The sequence below is a fragment of the Hypomesus nipponensis genome, chromosome 19 (genome assembly GCF_054491055.1).
Source record: "Hypomesus nipponensis isolate SF chromosome 19, ASM5449105v1, whole genome shotgun sequence".
Classification (NCBI taxonomy): domain Eukaryota; kingdom Metazoa; phylum Chordata; class Actinopteri; order Osmeriformes; family Osmeridae; genus Hypomesus; species Hypomesus nipponensis.
Genome location: NC_140379.1, coordinates 18,414,442 through 18,433,635, shown reverse-complemented (window position 1 = coordinate 18,433,635; position 19,194 = coordinate 18,414,442). Strand labels below are relative to the sequence as shown.

At 45.1% G+C, this 19,194-nt stretch overlaps 3 protein-coding genes across 4 annotated transcripts in view; 1 reads left to right on the top strand and 2 right to left on the bottom strand.

Moving 5' to 3' along the window:
* Positions 1-94: 94 nt before the first annotated feature.
* trappc2l (trafficking protein particle complex subunit 2L) lies at positions 95-1,740 on the top strand. Its single transcript, XM_084682371.1, has 5 exons — positions 95-254; positions 789-961; positions 1,195-1,282; positions 1,377-1,456; positions 1,569-1,740. The coding sequence occupies exons 1-5, from the start codon at positions 222-224 to the stop codon at positions 1,612-1,614; spliced, it is 420 nt and encodes a 139-aa protein (XP_084538497.1). The 5' UTR covers positions 95-221; the 3' UTR covers positions 1,615-1,740.
* A 39-nt stretch (positions 1,741-1,779) lies between these two features.
* Positions 1,780-5,099, bottom strand: pabpn1l (PABPN1 like, cytoplasmic). Of its 2 annotated transcripts, none has more exons than XM_084682368.1 (6): positions 4,761-5,099; positions 3,974-4,094; positions 3,353-3,420; positions 3,074-3,180; positions 2,868-2,955; positions 1,780-2,558 (listed from the first exon to the last, which is right to left on the bottom strand). In XM_084682368.1, exons 1-6 carry the CDS (start codon positions 4,836-4,838, stop codon positions 2,250-2,252), a joined length of 771 nt encoding a protein of 256 aa, XP_084538494.1. In that variant the 5' UTR covers positions 4,839-5,099; the 3' UTR covers positions 1,780-2,249. The 2 variants fall into 2 exon arrangements, with proteins under 2 accessions (XP_084538494.1, XP_084538495.1); XM_084682369.1 differs by having other exon boundaries at positions 4,950-5,097.
* Positions 5,100-5,387: 288 nt separating this feature from the next.
* The window catches only part of cbfa2t3 (CBFA2/RUNX1 partner transcriptional co-repressor 3), a 40,425-nt gene continuing 26,618 nt past the window's right edge, over positions 5,388-19,194 (bottom strand). Inside the window, 7 exon segments of the mRNA XM_084682299.1 lie at positions 5,388-11,106; positions 12,160-12,350; positions 14,249-14,302; positions 15,052-15,120; positions 15,563-15,791; positions 17,169-17,254; positions 17,777-18,054. Coding sequence (XP_084538425.1) covers positions 10,732-11,106; positions 12,160-12,350; positions 14,249-14,302; positions 15,052-15,120; positions 15,563-15,791; positions 17,169-17,254; positions 17,777-18,054 — 1,282 coding nt within the window. The 3' untranslated portion in view covers positions 5,388-10,731.

Here is a 19,194-nt window from a genome sequence, read left to right as displayed (position 1 = left end):
CATAACGATTCGTCGGTCTTTAGTATGCTTTCATTAGTGTCTTGAGTGCAAAAGTTTGCGCAGATTGAGGTTGCCAACAAGATAGAATACTAGACTAAGTGGACATGTAAATGAATTTGATAGGCTAACATTCAATTAAAAGTATTACTTCAAAGTGATAATTAAAAAACAATAACGTTTAAAAACATGTTGGACATGTGATCACGTGACTAGAATCCAACATGGCGGTGTGTATTGCTGTCATCGCCAAAGAGGTAACAATATTTTGTTATAAATGCTATACAGCGAGCCCATATTTTCAAATACATGTACAATTCAAATGAAATATTTTTCCGATAGCAACTATTAATCCATATATCTATATTATTTGAACATAAAATAGCTACTGACCGATACCAAGACAGTGTGTTAGCGCTAGTTAGTTCTTAGTAGCTAGCGTTAGCTCTGCTGTGTTGTTGTTGTTAGGCTAATAAGATATTTAATTCAATGGAGGCTATTTTGACGTAATGTGGATGGTTAGCAGTATTTCAGATTGTGCCCTTCGAAAAGAAATTATGCTGCACTGAATCCCTTTCAGACTGATTATATTATTGTCTGAGACAATAATGTCTCAGGCTAAACCCGTCTATTGTCGTTCCGCATCCACAAGAGACAATTAGTCGGCAACGTTTTCGGAGGTCTTCGTATTGTTTGAAGTGAAGTACATGTTTTAGATATGTTGTGTAACAATTAGACAAACTTCTGGTCTGTATATAAACCACATTAGAAGTATTTCTTTTCATACACAGAATTACCCCTTGTACATCAAGAGTGTTCCTACTCAAAATGAGTTGAAGTTCCACTACACGGTGCACACATCATTGGACGTGGTCGAGGAGAAGATATCCGCTGTTGGGAAAGCAATGGCAGACCAAAGGGAGCTTTACCTTGGCCTGCTCTACCCCACAGAGGACTATAAAGTGTATCCCTAATGGAAAAAAAAATACCCGGAGAGAGTGTTCGTTCTGTACCAGCTCAGTGGCCCATAGGATTGTCAGTAGTGTATCTGTTTCCAATGATGTAGTAGAGATGATGTAATGAATGTGTGTACTAAGTCTATAACTTATGCCCACTGAAGTATACGTGTGTACTGTTCTGTTTCCACCACTGTTTTTACATTGTGGCACTTTTGATGCACCTTGACTGACACATCAGATATGGGTATGTTACCAACTCCAAGGTGAAGTTTGTAATTGTGGTGGACTCATCTAACACATCATTACGGGACAATGAGATAAGAAGTGTAAGTCCACTTTAATCACGATACAAAATTATTAATAAATAATTTTGTTTTAGTGATGTTTTCATTTCAGGAAATTGTTTGGAAATTGTTTCAGATGTTTAGAAAATTACACAACTCCTTCACTGATGTGATGTGCAATCCATTCTATAATCCTGGGGACCCTATTCAGTCCAAGTGAGTTACTTTTCAACATTATTTTTCGTGCTTTTCTAAATATTCTTCAGAATGAACACTGACAAATCATTTATTCTTGCCCTGACCTTTTTCATTTGTTTAAATTTCACAGGGCTTTTGATGGTATGGTATCTGCAATGATGGTGCCAGCTTGTTAATGTTCCCCAGTGTTCATCCAAACTGTACATACCACCCTGAAACATCTTACATAACATATTCCCTTGTTTGTCTAAATTTAGCCTTGTCTAATATCAGTGAAATAAATATCAGTGAAAAAAAACAAATCACTGTCTCTTGATGTTGCTTCTACTATAGATACTTAATACAGAGGGAAATATTTTATTTTGAAAGCAAAGACAAGAAATTATACACAGTAATATCAACATTACTACTCAATCCGTGGACTGTCACTCAGATCACACAATCACGCAATGTTCACTTCAGTTAAAGCAGGTTTATCTAGATATAAAATAACTAGGAAATAAAGCAAAAGAAATTAGGACAATGTACATGCTCAAAGCTTGAAATGAAAAGCACACCATAGGCACAAAGTATGACAAGAAGAACTGAACTGGAGGCATCATACTCCCAGTACAGGGGAGGGTAACCACCACAATTTACCTTTATGCCTAGTAAACAACCACCTTCTTAGAATCCATGAGTGAGAAAGCTGAAACACTGGTGCTGTGCTTTCCTCTCCCTTTTAACATGCATAGAAAACACTGAACAGAGGGGATCTCTGGATATTGTCCCTCAAGACAGTCTCTTTGTGGCAAAGAAAGCTGGGTGTTTGTCAGCGCTGCTGTGGATAAAGGTGTCCACTGGGCCCTGGAGCTTCCGTGGGTGGGGTGATTAGAAGAAGGCACGGGTGGCGTTTGGGGGCCTGTTCCCGGTATTCAGGGGGTCCCCAGTGTCTCTTTGCTCCTGGGGGGCCATAGTAAGGGTGGGGAATCACCGGTCTGGTTGGCGGGTACCTGAACCGGCCTTGGAAGCCTCCGTTGTACCTGGGGGGTCGGAATCCTCTGCCCCTGGGTCGGTTGCCTCGCTGACCCCCTCTGTCTGTAGAGCTGATGCCTGGCATGTTGGTCCTCTTAGGAAGCACCTGCAAGGTCAAAAGTCACAGTCAGACACTGGTAAGAATTAGTGGCGAAAATCTCAATTTGGGGGGGATAATTATATGACTTTTTCTCAAGAGCAATTCCTGAGGGGAACACCAACATTACTGCTGTAACACATAGCCTATATTGTAATATGTTAAATGTATATATTATTAACATTTATTTATGTTTACAGTGATTTATTGGGGGTGACCAATCTTAGTTTTCCCAGGATGGGGGGGGGGTCTCCCCAGGATTTCCGCCTATGGGAAGAATACAGGAAGAGCAGTCCAGTTCTTCATCCCAAATCTTACCTTGATCACTCTGCCTCTAAACATGGTCTCATCCAAGCCAATGGCAGTCTGTACTGAGTCTCTATCTGAGAATTCAATGTAGGCAAACCTGGGAGAGATAGTGAGACCACTTCAGGCAATTGCAAGTTGATCGGAAACGAGGTACTGCACACTGTAAATATATCATTACACTAGTGAAACTGGACGCTGCATAAGGTTCAACTCACCCCTTAGGATGACCAGAAAACCTGTCACAAAGGATAGTCACCCTGTTGACTGGACCACAGCCATTGAAGTGGATCTCCAACTCATCTGCAGTAGCTCCATAGTCCACCTAGAATTACAACAGACCAGCCTGACTGCCCAAACTTGCTTTTCCAAACTTGAAGTAGTAAAATAAACCATAGACCATGGTCAGACAGGTTTTTCTTAACTGACCATTACTAAATCAAAGATGGGTTACACGTGAATTCATGAATGAATGGGAGGATGAGTGAATGGCTTACATTGCCCACATAGACTGAGCGATTGTCCGCATCCATCCTCTCCTCATGGGTCATGGTGTAGAACAGGCCTGCAGGGTGAAACAACAGGATAGTCTGCATTAAGCACACACCAGGTGCCTGTTCCATACAGCAAGTTTACAGATAAAGACAGGCTTATGTCTGGGAAAGTAACTGACATAAGCGTGGCTCATTTGGTAAACTCGCTTTATGGAACAGGCCCCAGGGACGCCTTGCCTGCTACAACAGAAAACCATCCAGTTTGAGTTAAAAGTAAACATATGATATGGTTAGATCTTGATACACTTATCCAGTATAGGAGACAAGATGGTTGGTTGACTTCTTTCCTGGGCAGAGAGCGTGACCCTTCTGGAACTCGACGGTTCACTGCCCTTGTCAATGGCCACTGATGAGGCACATGAGTGTTGCCGTGGAAATAGTGTAACCAGGCAGAAGGACTCTGGGCGCAGGTGTGCGCCAGCTGGCTGTGTGTGAGTGGTGTGTGTTTGGGTTTATTTATTTATTTTGGGGGGAGGGGGCTTATTGCTGGACAACAGCTGACTGACTTGCTGCCTAGCATCTCACCTGCCTGGTGGACTGGCTGGCTGGCTGTTTGGGTCTTACCTGCCTGGGTGGTGTTGTTACAGAGAAGCTGTCTCTCTGCAGCCTCACAGTGCTGCTGCTCCCTCAGCCTCTCAGCCTCCTCCTCCATTTCCATCACACGTGCCTTGATGGCTGCCAACTCCTGGAAGGTAAGGTCAGATTACAGCCCTGTTTGAATACCCAATAAAATGCATTGTTCCACTTAAAGCCTAGAAATGCAACTTTCTTTCACCCTCTTGCCATTACATGACTGATTCCTCTAAATAACAGGACGGAAGGTTATGTTTTAACTACACTAGCTATGTCACTGAAGATATAGATTATACCCCTTCTGCTTTGAGTGGGGGGTGAGCAGATCACACATACAAACAGGACATGTTTGAACAATGCCATGAACAACATAGCACTATATTTGGATTCGGATATATTGTTATTATGCCTGCATGGCACGTCCTCAGAGTTAACTAGTTGTTCAGGGTTTTGATGACACTTGTAATGCTGTGGACTACTCATGATTGTTGCGCAATATAGACTTTTATGGCGCAGGCGCGCCTACTGCACCCATGCAGTGCCCGTGCCAGTAAAGAAATGATGATTGAGGATTTAAGATTACATGTACATGTGTTATTGGTAATGATGGGCATGGCAATAAGGAATTGACAAATAAAACCCATGATGGTTGAGAACCTTCGGTTAGTCCTGATTCAATTGATGATTATCCGTAGCCTACAAGCGAAAAATCGGGACAGCTCATGTTAACCCGCCCTAGCAGAAAACACAATGCAAACACAAAAGGTCTTCTACGCACCGGGTCCTCAGCATAATGATCCCCGTTGCCGATGGGCTCGCCTACCGGATAGTCCATGTCCTGTGTTTGCTCCGCCATATTCTGTTTTTAGACTCCAAACATGCTCGACTAAGTGGGATACCGCTCTTCCCTCGACGTGCCACACGACTCAGCAAGCCCAGTCTAAGTGCAACACAGGTTATATCTTACCTCTTTACCAATTCAGTCAAACAACAGATTGTTGTCCACCCCCTCGAGTTTCCAAAAGAATACGACCATTAATACCAGACTTGGCAATAACCAAACCATTCGTCCGTCGCAACGGGAAAGTCTGACACCAGTCTGTCAAAATGACGCTGATTAATGTCACCTGTGTTTTTGACTCGTCCGTTTCCTCTTAATTAACTGCCATTCCGTGAAGTATATCTTTCAACCCTTCATGTTAAGATGTAATTACTCTTACAGTAGGCTATGTGTAAACCATTCCAAATGTTAAAGGTACCTGATATAATATGGAAGATCAAGGCATGTTAGATTGGTAGATTGGCTATGTATATCTCACCAAATAGTCATTTTTGGACTGAATAAAGTTATTCCAAGAAAATATAACACTTATGGAATACATTGAAGAAAATCAGGAGACCTAAGTTTAATGTTTAATTTCATTTTTAATGACACAGTTACATAGTTCAACACAGACAATAACCTGAATTAGAATCATGTACAGCTTCACACATCCAACAGAGCGCACAGATAAAGAGGAGAAAGAGCAACAGGGAGTAAAGCATGCAAGAAATAAATAAACGTCTGAATTTAATTCTTCTGGCACAGTTCACTTCATCTAAAGAATGGTAACAGGAGGACTCTTGAAGAGGAAGAAAATAAAATCAATTTTTTTTTTCTTCAAAGCGCGAACCTCTCCTACAGAAACATAGTATTTTCTGTAATAATGTATTGCACAATACAGTATAATAATGCCTACACATAAAAAAACAAGCTTTTGTTGTCTCCAAGCTATAATAGAAAACACCACTATCCCCACCATGGCATTTTGGCAAACCAAGTACACCTTCACCAACTCAACTTGGTTTAGTGTGGACCTTACAGGGCTAACCATCAGACAAACTACAAAACTCCATTGGTATATATAGGTGTAAACTGGTTAGGGAAGGATCAGGTGCCAAGCTGTTAGTATTTGTAATTAGTCTTCTTCATATATGATGATGATCGCCATAACAGATAACTGAATCTGTGAGAAAGAATTGTATGTAGATCAAAAGGAATGGAAGGGTATCTATTCAGTACACCCAAGGACTGTGGATTTCAAGCAGAATAACAATAGCCAACACTGAAGTTTTGATGACAGTGACAGGTAGACTAATCTGCTTCCTCTGTACACCTCAACAGACACTGCTCTAGCCCAACAGGATGGCTCGGAGGCTAGAGGGGAAGTAAAAAAGATATGGAAATATAATTTTTGGTTGAATTTTCATCAGTAATGGAGTCACTGTTGTGACAGTTCTTTGTGTTATATTTGTGTTTCAGGGTTGGTTGGCAGACCAAAAAAGAATGCAAACACACTGAGTGGAGCATAATGGGTATTTGCAGTGGAATTGTCATCATCACAGCCCTATGTAGTAGACATGGTGTGTCCATTAAATGTAAAGGGAGAAAGAATGCTACCAATGCCGTTACATCTTTTTCTCTGCCATTCATCTGCCCAATGTGTTTCATTAAAGCTCAGAAAGTTTCAAGTATGTTTGTACAGAGAAATTAAGAAGTAAGGATAAAAAGCAAACCCACACACACACACACACACCTCCCCCCCCCCACACACACACACACCCATGTAAACACATACATACATACATACATACATACATACATACATACATACATACATACATACATACATACATACATACATACATACATACATACATACATACAGACATGCATTTATTCTATCCACAAGCAAGGCTTTGTAAGAACACTCAAAGCATCTAACATGAAATCTAAATGTAATCTATCCTTTCCTCCAAACCAAGGCATTAGATATGTTTTACAGAAACAAGCGCTTTGATTGCTTGTCTTGTATCAATAATTTACCCAATCTCCTCCCTTGGCGTTGCATTTGTTTTTGTGTTGTTTTTTTTCCTATGTGCTCAGGGCATGTGTATATTTCAGACACTTTGGTTAATTGATACAGTGGAGCTCCATCTTCCTCTGGTCATGTCCTACTCTACACTCCATGTCAAAACCTACAGCCACATAGGATAACTTTGGTCTGTGCTTCTTATTGGTTTAGGACAAGAAATGGCATGTAACAAGTTTGAGTTTCATTTGGTAATGAGAGAACAGTAGAGTGTATGTTGGACACAGTGGACATGGTGTGTGTCCAGTGTAGTAAAGAGATGGTTGACTACAGGCTGATTGAGTGAGGCTGGACATGCCTTCAAAAACATGTGGAGTAATTGATGATGACAAATCCTCTGACAACCCTTACCATTTCAGAACATCTCAGTGTGTTTGTTCGCCCGCCAACCACCCTGCTTTGAAAACCCGGGATCGTGGCCCAGTCCTTAGCTGTACGGTTCCAGGAGGTAGGTATTGAGGTGGGGGCATTGGGGGAGAGGTGGGGGGGGGGGGGGGGGGGGGGGTATGGTTTGAGGCGCAGGTTAAGATCGTGCTGAAGAGGTTCACCAACACAAATGGGCTGAAGTCGATGCATTATTGGTAACATACTGTACAGGACACACACAAAGGCTAAATACAGATGTAAGGGTACCTCACAGTTCATCACATTTGAGAGGTTTATATTTTATGTTTGATAAGGGCATGTAGTAAACTAGACCATGTACATAATGTGGTAAATATAGCAAATGGTTCAATCTAAACGTTTGATTCCTTAATGCCACTTTAAAGATGTTAGAGACCCCTGCTATCACTGGAACATTCCAAACAAAAGGCGTAACAGAAATATTTGCAAAGTTTGGTCCATTTCAGAGGTTACACAGCCAAATCAAGTCCTATGTACCAAAATAATTTAGTTATAATAATAAGCTGGGCCTTTTGGGTTTGTAATTCCCCCTCAAATCTTAATTCAAGAGCATCTCTGTGTCTCATGGGAATAAGTTGTCTGAGAGCTTGTAAGTCTGGAACTGTGACGACTGTGACAACTCTACCTATATGTAAAAACGTACCTTTCTAAAAAGTGACAGGTCTACACTCTGTTCCAGAACATATTGTATGTGTACACGCTGCATCTGCATGGACAGGATGGGAACACAGTTGTCAGTGACAAGATCAAAATCAGGTTAGTTGGGAATTTTCATTCAGGGATTCAATTACCTCCTTACTCTAGGCTGCTTCATGGGGTTGTGGGTTGCTGTGGATGGAGGCTGGACCACTGCAGTGGCATGTCAGACCAAAGGATGGCAATGTTTCTCACAGTTTCAGATGGTTCCCCTCCAGTTGGGAGTTAGTTGTATAGTCTGACATGTCAATCAACCGCAAACCCTACTGGAGGGCTTTAAGGAGATGATTGTGTCCAGTTTGCACAACCACTTTTGACTGACTTTGTTAGTCTGCTAGAAATGAAGTTATTAATTATGATTGAAAAACAACAAAATAATTGGAAAGAAAAAGAAATCATATTGTGGACATTATACTTTAAAGGTTTCTGTTATTTGGCAAACACATTTTTGGACCTCTTTAAATACTATGTACATTCACATTAAGTTACTGATGTTGCTTTAAATATATTTATATGTATCTCTATTATATGACACCCTAAGGGGCAGTTGCTGAGGTCCCTTTCAGTAGCTGAATTCTCTTCATATTGCACCTCTGTCCTCTCACTGTCTTACAATGCGAGCAATATAAAATATTCTACAACAGGAGTTTCTTCAATTCAAAATTCAACAATAAGTACAATATGGGGCTTTCTCTCTCCCACAGAGTGTATTTGCTCTGACTTCAATGTTCAGCCCAAATGAACGAGAGAGAATAAAAGACAAAAACAATATTTGTGTTTCTGGGTACATACAAAGGATAGCTCAGGTAGACAGCATCAGAGACAGAGACGTTATTGAGAAACATAAATTAGTCTATCTACAAGCAGGATCATCCCTATCCCACAGAACTGTTCTAAGGTTCTGTCCGAAGTGGTGTCGGGTTAGGGGGAAGGTCAGGTGTGACTGGGGATTGAGAGAAGCTGGAGGGGTGAGGAACATACAGGAGAGATTTTGGGGGGAGGTAGAGAGATAGAAGAGAAAAAACAAACAAATCTACACCCCTCAATGAGGCTCTTTAGTCTGTTTCTCATGCTTTGGAAAAGAATGGAGGAGGGTGAAAAGGTACAACAATTCATTCAAATGTTTCCTCTTCATAGAGATCTTAGAAAAAACGAATAGGAAGGAAGGTCGTAGCCGTACTGTACAATGCTTGCTTGGACAGGGTTTTTTCAGTTCTTTTGAGGTTTTTGACAGTTCCTATGCCATTCGTATTCCATGAGAGGGCAAGTATCTGTTTTGTCTTTTTTTCTATACCATTTCCTTCTCTTGTCTTTGCCATTTAGAGTACTATCTTGCTCAGTCTCTTGTCCTTCCCTCTCTAAAGTCTTTGTGGCAGGTGTACTTGAGTACAACATTCCGTTAGGGTGTTCTCTAGTCTGAGCTGCCACTGAGGAAGAGTCAATGTAGGACAGGACAGGTCAGCCACAGACCAGCTACATACTTCCTCAAAAAACAGAATCCTAGTTGGTCTGTGGGCCTGCTTGTCTGGCAGACTGTATCCAGTCTGGTAGTCCTGCTGCTCTGCTACAGCCAGTGTCCTTCAGGGCTCAATCTGCTACTGAGGAGGTGATGTTGCTTGCGTTTGGTTACAAGATGAGTGCTTCTCCTTGTCTCCCAATAACTTTGGCAGTGTAATAAAAAGGTTTGGATTGTGTTTTTTCTTCTTCTTTGAATTCATTTGGGTTTACATCGGTACAGAGAGGTGAGTCCGGTGTAGATTTTCTTGGCTCGCTAGCAAGGTAGTTAACAGGTTTTTAATTTTATTTCTGACATTATTATTATTATTAGCATCATTATTATTAATCATTCAGAATATTTGGACTTTTTTTCCCTTAAAGCCAAAAAATTAACATTAGATAAATAATTAGCCGTGTTGTGAAAGGAAGAGTTTCTGAGGAATCAAATTGCACCAAGTATTTATCCTTTTCTTCTCCGGTTTAACCAATGTATTAAGACCCTTGTCTGTCTCCATACCATGGTGATACCATACAGGAACTGTCCAAATTGACAGAATGAGTGGCCACATCTCTGATTAGTCCAGACTGGTAGTGCACATGCTGGGGTTGGAGCATTGCTGAAGCTTGATTAAAGCATAATCCGCTCCAAGTGCTTATCAATCTAGGTATCTCCTAATTACTTCTGCTTTACCTTCATCAGTCTTGTTATAGGGTCCATGCATGTCCATGACACATACATCATCTCGCTGAGTTTATATCTCTGAGGCTATGGGTTGGTCTAACATGGATCTCAAAGCTTATATTACTCAACATGATCAGAGCTCACCTATCAACTCTATGCATTCCTATAGCGGGGCAAGGAGAGAGGAGATTTTCTCTCTGTTTTGGTGTCTGTCTTAGAGCTTCAGTGAAGGAGGGCCCCATTCTAGCCATGCTAAACAAATACAGTGGACCCCGAGCAACTTCTTTTAAGCCTGCGCATTTGAACTAGAGAAATCCTATGTATCCTGCAGACGAAAAAATATCATTTTTCGAGGCTGGGGAGTTGAAAGAATGAGGTCAACGTCAGGTAGCTAAAAGTAGTCAGTAAGAGGGGGACGCCGTGTAGCTTTTTTCTACAGCTGTAGTTCAGAAGGAGTGATTGAACGGAGTGCAGATGGACAGAGATTCCTCAGTTTGGTTTGAGTGCAGGGTGCTGTAGCTTCAGTGGATGTGGCGGGGGGGGTGACAGATGCATGGTCAGCGGGAGGTGGCGTCCAGCAGAGCGGGAGTGGCAGGGGTGGTTGACCGAGAGGCACTGCTGGAGCTGGAACTAGCCTCTTTGGGACTCGAGGACATGCTCCCAGCCCCTCCGCCCACAGTGCTCTGTCCAGTCAGAGACAGCGGGCCTGGGGGCCCGTTCTCCGAGTGGGTAGGTGGTGCAGTGGAGGAGGCTGAGGCGGAAGAAGGGGTGCCCAGGGGGACAGAGCTGTTCCCGGGCAGGCCCTGAAGCCCCTGGCCACAGACGTGATGGTGCTTCTCCCAATCCTTGTGCTGGCAAAAGGAGCCACAGTAGCGCGCTGTGTTGCAGCCACTGCAGGTCTCGCTGGCCTTCCGTCCACAGTTCCAGCAGCTCTGGAGAGGCAGTGGGGGAGAAGAAAGAAGGTTGATAAAATAAATCTCTGGGCATTAAACCATCCGTATGCCTCTTTATTTAAAACCGTTATTCAGTGTTATTATTCTGTGTTCTGTGGGTCCTTGTTTAAGCTCTATTGATCACCGAAAAAGAAAGAATTACACCATTAACTCCAAGGGAGTTCAGTAAAATGTCTATGTCAACTTTTCCTGGGAACAAAAGTCCTGTTAAATACTCAAATTACTGAGCATTAATGATTACGTTGCATAGCTGGAATGACACATGACAGACAAAAAAATCTCATAGCCATCACAAATGAGCCTAATGAGTTCCAGCAGTTGTTGTTGGTGCGGCATGTGGTGGCCCTGGCCCTGGCTCACTGCTCCAGCCATCTGGGGCTGCTGTTGCCCTGGCAGGCCTCTGGACTACGGCCCCAGGCCCCACTAACCTCCTGCCAGCATGGATGAGCCAGGGTCTACTCAGACAGCTGGGTCACACCGGAGTCCCATATACAAATTTGGATCGTTGAACTTGTAAAATTGAAATATCTGGAACTTACTTAGTTAATTGTAATGTCAGAAACATCCAGTTAAAATGTATTGTGGAGATTCTTCTTCTCTATACATTTGAGTATGTCTAGAGACTGATTGTAGGCCTCAGTAATAGAGATATACATTGGCATCACTATGACACTATGGCAACACTAGGGGGAATAGGTGAGCACTTTATATGACTTGTCTTGTGGCTCAGGAAGATGCAGGGAGAAAGTGAGTGAGAGAATGAGGAACCAAAAAGGTAAGGGATAGATGAATACAAGCTAGTTAAGTTTGTCTGAGAGAGGACAGTATGAGTTACAGTTGAGGTGTGGGATAGTGTGTCCTATTTTAAGGATGCCGTGAAGTGCATCTGAGTGTTTGCACAGGAGGCCAGTTCCATGTGTGACAGTGTGTCGTGTGAGGAACCGCAGTGACAGAGAGACAGAGTGAGAGGCTGTGAACAGGATGTGAATGTATGGCCATGAGGGTTTAAGACAAGGAGTCTGTGATGCTCACTTCGCTGGAGTCCTCCTGCTGGTTGATGACAGTCAGTGCGTCCTCCGAGGCCTGTCGCTTGGCCTCGGCCAGGGCTCTCTCCATCTTAGAGCGCTCGGCAGAGATCATCTCATGGGCTTTCCTCTCTGCATCCGACACAGCCTTCTGGAGCTCCGACATGGCCTGTCTCTTCACCTCGTTCACTGCCTCCTCTGACATAGACATGAGGGAGTGACAGAAGAGCGAGAGAGAGACAAAGATAGATAAAGGCATCAGTTCCCATGCCCATTCCTCTTCTCCCAGTTTGCTCTTCTCTGTCATCCTTTATTGAGGCTCTTTAAGCTCTGTGCTTGTTTTATTTCAGCAAACAGATGTACATCATTCAAGATTTAACACGTTCGCACAAAAAAAAGCTCCCTTTAAATAATTCATCTCAGCGCGTCTGGTAACAATCAGTTTGAAGTGAGAACGGCAGATGTCACCGAACTTTGATCATCAACTGGAATACTAACCCAGTACTTTGTGGGCTGCAGTTGTATGATGGTGTCTATTCACTGTGTACTTTCAGTTTTTTTCCTGGGAGAAATCACTTTTCTGACATGACTGGACCACAAACAGCTGTGAGGATTACCTGCTGTCACCCATCCAGTTAGGTTAGATCAGAGATAACCCCAGGGCATGATGTATTTGTCAGGTATCCGTCCAGACAGGGTCTACCTCCCTAGTGATACATGGCTGTACTGACAAGGGTCCTCTGTGCTGTAACTGTCAACATTATGAGTGAATATAGGCTGTGTTTTTAGAACAATCAGGTGTGCACTCCTTCTACAGATGCAGGATCAAAATAGAAGCTTCCAGAAAAGATTCTGCTGCAGCTCATTAAAGGTAGGAATCACCATTTCTGTCCCTTTATTTATCTGCCGTGGTACAGGGTGGACCTAAACTGGACAGAAATAGCCAAGCTGAAGGCAATTTTTTTCTTTCTGCTGTATTTCTAGCTTTTTTTCTTTAACCCCCCCCATCTCTCTCTCTCTCTCTCTCTCTCTCTCTCTCTCTCTCTCTTTCTCTCTCTCTCTCTGGAGAAGATGGTAGCCTATTTTACAATAATATAATTCATCACCATGTTCATAAGCAAATTGAAACATCAATGTTACAAATCTTATAACATTAAAAATCCCATCTGGTAGAGCAAAGAAGCCAAATATAAGCCTTTGGTCATTCCCTCACCTACCATGCGTGCACACGCACACATGTAAACATACCCACACGCGCACACACACACATAAGTACACATGTACACATGCACGCACGCACGCGCACACACACACACACACACTCTCCCAAGTCAGTTTGTGTAATGGAGAAGCCTCATATGTAACTGTCCTATTCCCCCTGCTTCTCTCCAGCTGTCTCAGGAGGCTATGCAGGTAGACAGGTGGAGATGGGGGGCCTGCTCACTCCACACGGTGAAGGTGCTGTAATGATGTGGGTGTGTGTGCGTGTGTGCAAGCATGTGTGTATCCCTGATGAGCCTGACTCCCCTACTCTCTAACTGGAGAAGTAGTTAGTATTCCGTCAGTATCCTCCACACCTCCCACACACGTCTCACTGCTTTCTTCATCCCTCTCTACCTTCATCCTTCATTTCATTTCTCCACCCTTTTTTTCTCTCCATCGGTGCGTGCTTCTTCCTCTCACTATCTGCACTATCCTCTGTCGCTCAATAATCAAGCCTAATGCATGCACCACTAAGATTAGTTTGCAAATTTAATTATTTCTTATCAAGGAGACTGCAGAGCAGATGCTAGAGCAATTAGCACTTAATGGAAAACACGGGAGCAGCAATATTAACGTTTTAATTCCAGGGGGATTTGGCAGGTTTCTGGGATATCGTATTTTTTTTCTTATTTCTTTTTTACATTTCAGATCTTGTTTTTCAAAGGCACTGTAGTCTCTCAACCTGAACTACTCCATGGAGGATGTGTCTGCCTTTAATTAAAGAAGGACTGAAGTTAGCCTGGCTTCTAGGAACGAGGTAGAATCGTGTTGGGAAGCCAACACGCACGCACAGGCACACACACATGAGGATGAGATGGGCGGTTGTTACTCACCCTGCTTGTTTTGGAGCTGCTTTAGAGCTGGGGAAAGCTGGATACCTGGGGTACCTGTACGAAGAACAACTGCATTTACAACTGACTTCTCTTTGCTGGTGAAAACGCAGCACAGTAGTTCGCAGACAGCAGCAGCATCTAGTCCCTTGACAGTTCTGTACTAAAATATGACTGATTATGGCTGTACTAGAATACGATTGTACTAGAATTTGACTACAGTTTAATTGTTCTGGGACTGGAGAGGAGCAGAGGCTGTAGCACAGCTTACTCCTGGGAAGGGCTGTACTGCACATACAGCCACAAACACACCGCCCTGTAAATGATAGAAACATAGCAGCGATCTTCAGTATTATGTCCCAGCCAGTACAAAGCCATATTACTCTGAAAGGTTTATGTTCAGAATGGTCCTATTGAGAACTATGAGGCTGCTTTTGTGGTAGGACCCAGGTAGGCTGTGGTCTCATCTGTGCTGCACTGCTTTGGCCTGGGTCTGGCCTTCTTTGGTCCGGCAAGCTGACTGAATTTTAACTGCAGGTTGAACTGCAGTCACCTTTCATAGTGGTGACAGAAAGAGAGCACTCCTTCTTGCCTTGATGACAGTCAGACAAGGCTCTCCATCTTACGTAAGAGCCTACCAGGCCTACTGCTGAATATAGAACGAGGACCACTGCTCCGTGTGTGTGTCTTCCGTTTGTGTATTTCAGCTGTTTATGTGTTTTTCCTGTAAGTGTTTTGTTTCATAGAATACGTGTGTGTGTGTGTCTTTGGGGGTTTGTGTGTGAAGGCGAGAGTGTGTTTCTTACCAGCTTTCCTCCAGATCTCCTCTGGAAGGTATCCAGATGCAGGCCTGTGGAGGAAGTCTCTATGGATCTCTGAAAAAGACACACACACGCACCTTCAGTATCCACTCCACACACACACACACACACACACACACACACACACACACACACACACAAACACACACAGGCGCAACCCTAATAATCCTTGCTCTCTTTGTCTCCCAATGCATTGCTCTAAGCATGATTTACACTAAAGCCGACAATATGGGTCTATATTGCAAGTGTTTATGTGAGAATGACCCTTAATCCCAAACATCTGACCTCTGACTCCTGGGAGCGTGCTAGTGGCACTGAGGTAAGTCCAACCGGATGACATGTTCAAGACCATTGCCGACACATTACTAAATGTGCCGGCCTGACACATCTGACTATTCCATTCAACACAAAAACGGTTGCCCTTTGCAACACTTCTCATTCTGAACACTCCTGAACACTTGGGCTCTGTGAATGTGCCCGGTCGCATTGGAAGTACCTATGGGCTGAGACTCGCTGCTGTTAGCTGTGTTGGAGGAGTTGTGGTGGTGAGGAGGAGGAGGAGGAGGGCGGTGCTGTCCGTTGCTCCCACCTTTTTTCATATCCTCCACATCGCTGTAGCGACGGATCCAGTGGTTCATCTCCTCGCGGTCGGCCTCCTGGCAACGGCGCAGCACCGTCAGCGACCGGCGCGTCTTCTCCACCATGTCCATGATGCAGTTCAACAGCTGGGGGGGAGAGAAGTGTGGTTTAGATGGGAGGAATATGGAGAGATGGCTAGAAGGCTTCTCCCAACAGACACAGTCGTAGCAGCTCTTCACCAGAGCAGGAGGATCAGAGCAGCCCCTAACAGACCAGCTTCACATGAGGTTAAATAGCTGTTCATTCACACTGTTTCCAGAATTGTGCGGTAAGGCAGAGGAAAACACAATCATCAATTCATCTGAAGTGCATTCTACTCATGGGGGTAGAACGATATCAAGGGTTTGCGTCATTTTGGAGCAACTCTGGAGTCTCTGGAATCCATTTAGTAGTCAGATTTTTCAAAGCCTGTTTTTTGGAGTGCGTCTGTGCCCCTTTTAGCGAGACCCAACAGTGGTGAGTGTGTGTGTGCGTGTGTGCGTGTGTGTGCGTGTGTGTGTGTGTCAGGTTGAGTGGTTATACAGAACAGTACAGCAGCCATGGCACTGTAACAGCTGTGCTACTGATAGAAAAAGGCTGAACCAATTCATTCCACCCTTCTGCTCAGATGTCTGCTAAAACATTTCCTTATTTCTTTCTCTTTGTCTCTCTCTTTTTGTCTCTCTTTCAACCCTCACCCTGTTTTGCCCCTGAGCCTCCACCCCCAGTCTGCAAAATGGATTTGACATCCCCTCCATTCATTCGGTCTCGTTCCCTCCCTCCCTCCCTCCCTCCCTCCCTCCCTCCCTCCCTCCCTCCCTCCCTCCCTCCCTCCCTCCCTCCCTCCCTCCCTCCCTCCCTCCCTCCCTCCCTCCCTCCCTCCCTCCCTCCCTCCCTCCCTCCCTCCCTCCCTCCCTCCCTCCCTCCCTCCCTCCCTCCCTCCCTCCCTCCCTCCCTCCCTCCCTCCCTCCCTCTGTGTTAGCTCTATCTGAGGAGTGGTTCTGGTTTGGCAGGGGTCCAGGCCTGGCCGGTTCCTCCATGACTGCAGCCCTTGTCTCAGCTGCTCTGCCCAGCTGGGGATGCTCTCTGCTGGCTCCCTCGCTCCATCTGAGGCCCTGCTCACCCTGTCTGAGTCTGTGTGCATGTGTATGTGTGTGAGCGAATGCAGCATGTTTGGGGAGGGGGAGAGTGGTGTCTCAGTCTGGGTGAAGGTGAGTTCCCTGGTGTGTGTGTGTGTGTGTGTAGGAGTTTCTGTTTTGTCCTTTCAGCTAGTAGAACTGAGACAACCTCTTTAGGTTTAGCTGGCCATCACAATGCAGCTCAGACAGATTTAAGACTTAAATCTGTCAACAACACCCCCTTGGTCTCTCTACGTACCCCACCTCCACTGCCACTGAGGGACAGTATGTTGCATGAGTGGTGAAAGTGTGTGTAAAGTGTGTGTGTATAAAGGAAACAGGAGTCCCTACCCCAGCGATACGTACATTATCTAGATGCTTCCACTCCTCGGCCCATTCTCGATCTGTCAGTCGGTGATCGATTACTTCCTCCTGGCGCGCCCCGTGAACGGCTGCAACACAAAGAGGCCCAGTGCAGCAGTTAGTCTTCAGGGTAAGGATGATGATGCTATGTGTACATTGTCACATATAGCCATGGCAGCCATTTTGGCTCCAGATTACGGTTCTGTAGCTTGCTTATGGTTGCCATTCTGGCTCTGGCAGAGAGAAGACATATATGGCTGCCTGGGAGGACATTTCCAAGCATGTGTCGCTAGCTGGTGGGCTTTTAATAGATCCACTGCCATAGGGATTATCAGAATCAACTCACAACCTGCCTTTGTTCTGTAGATACATATTGTACATGGGAGGGCATAGCTCTCTCCTCTCATCTTACATGACCAGAGCCACCATCCGAGACTTTATCAAATCAGTGGGTCAAAACTAAACAAATAACAAAGGGTCACGATGAACTATACAGAATGTAGAGAATAAAGAATCACATTTTCCTCTCGTTCTCCCAGTCTGTCTTTACTTCCCCCCACCCCCCTCACTCCTTCCTCCTCTCTCCCTCCCCCTCCTTCCCACAACCCTACCGGTGGGCCGGTGTCGTTCCCGGCCGTCGCGGTGTTCGTTGTGCCGGTAGGCGTCCCGGTAGTGGTGGGCCAACGCCATATCCTCCAGCCGGTAGTGCTGTGGGGCCGGGGGATTGGGGGGGTGGGGGAGGCCGTTGGGGGGGTGGGGAAGGCCGTTGGGGGGCGGATGGGCGGGCAGGCCTGTGCTGGGGCTGAATCGCTGGCTGGGGCTGATGGTGCAAGGTCTCTTGGCTAGGTGTTCAGGGTGCAGGCCCTCTCTCTCTGAACTGTCTTTGGTCCTGGGGGAGGGGAGAGAGGAAGGTAGGGGGAAGGATATGGGGCAGAGGAGGGAAAGAAGGTAGGCATGGTTACGTATAAATGACAACAATTCATGACTATGGCTTTACCGGTTAGGGTGTGCACGTGTTTGTGGTTTGTGATTGTGGGATGTGTGGAGTTGTGTGTCTGCATTCCTCATATCCACTTTGGCCCCCAGCCCCCAGCCCCCCACCATCCCTGCAGAGAGAGGAGATCTGGCTGAACACAGATGTGCTCCAAATGCAACACCACAGCCTCCCACTGCAGGCAGTGTCTCAGGGCACAACTCAACCTCTTAATCTCAATCTGCCTCAACATCCCTCAGATTAACATAGCGCCCCAACCCCATCACACACAGACACACCAAGCACGTGTGTGTGTGTGTTTGGCAGATGTTCATGTGTGTTTTTGTCCACCATCTGGCCCACGCGGCGGCGAGTGTTGATATTAATCTGTTTATCAGGGTGGGACAGTTGGGCATCCAGAGGTAAACCCCTCCATCATTCCTGAGATCAGGGAGTCATGTGGTCAAATGAATGTGTGTGTGTTTATGTTGATTAGTTCATCTGATGTGTGTATTTTTATGTAGACCTCTGTGTGTGTGTGTGTGTGTGTGTGTGTGTGTGTGTGTGTGTGTGTGTGTGTGTGTGTGTGTGTGAAAGACTAGGGCATTCGCTTACATTTTAGACCCCAATCTCGGATGACTATACAAGAAAAAACGTGCATGCGTGTGATTGTGTGTGTATGTACATCTTTCACCACAATCCACAACAACAGCTGGCTGTGGCCCTGTGTCCGTCCAGCAGTCCGGCATGATCTGACACTGTAAACCAGGGACTGGGAGAGGGCAGGAGGGATAGAGGGAGGGAGGGGCAGTGTAGAAGTGTGCAAATTACAGCAGAATTGCCCCCCTTCCTTCCCCCGCAGGATGAGCTGAAGCAGGGGTTGTGCAGATCACCATCTGGACACAGCCCTGACATATGGAGAGGAGAGGAGAGGGGAAGGGAGAAGAGGGGAAGGGAGGAGAGGGGAGGGGAGGAGAGGGGAAGGGAGGAGATGGGAGGAGAGGAGAGGAGAGGGGAGGGGGGGAGGGAGGGAGGAGAGAATGGGAGAAGGGGAGA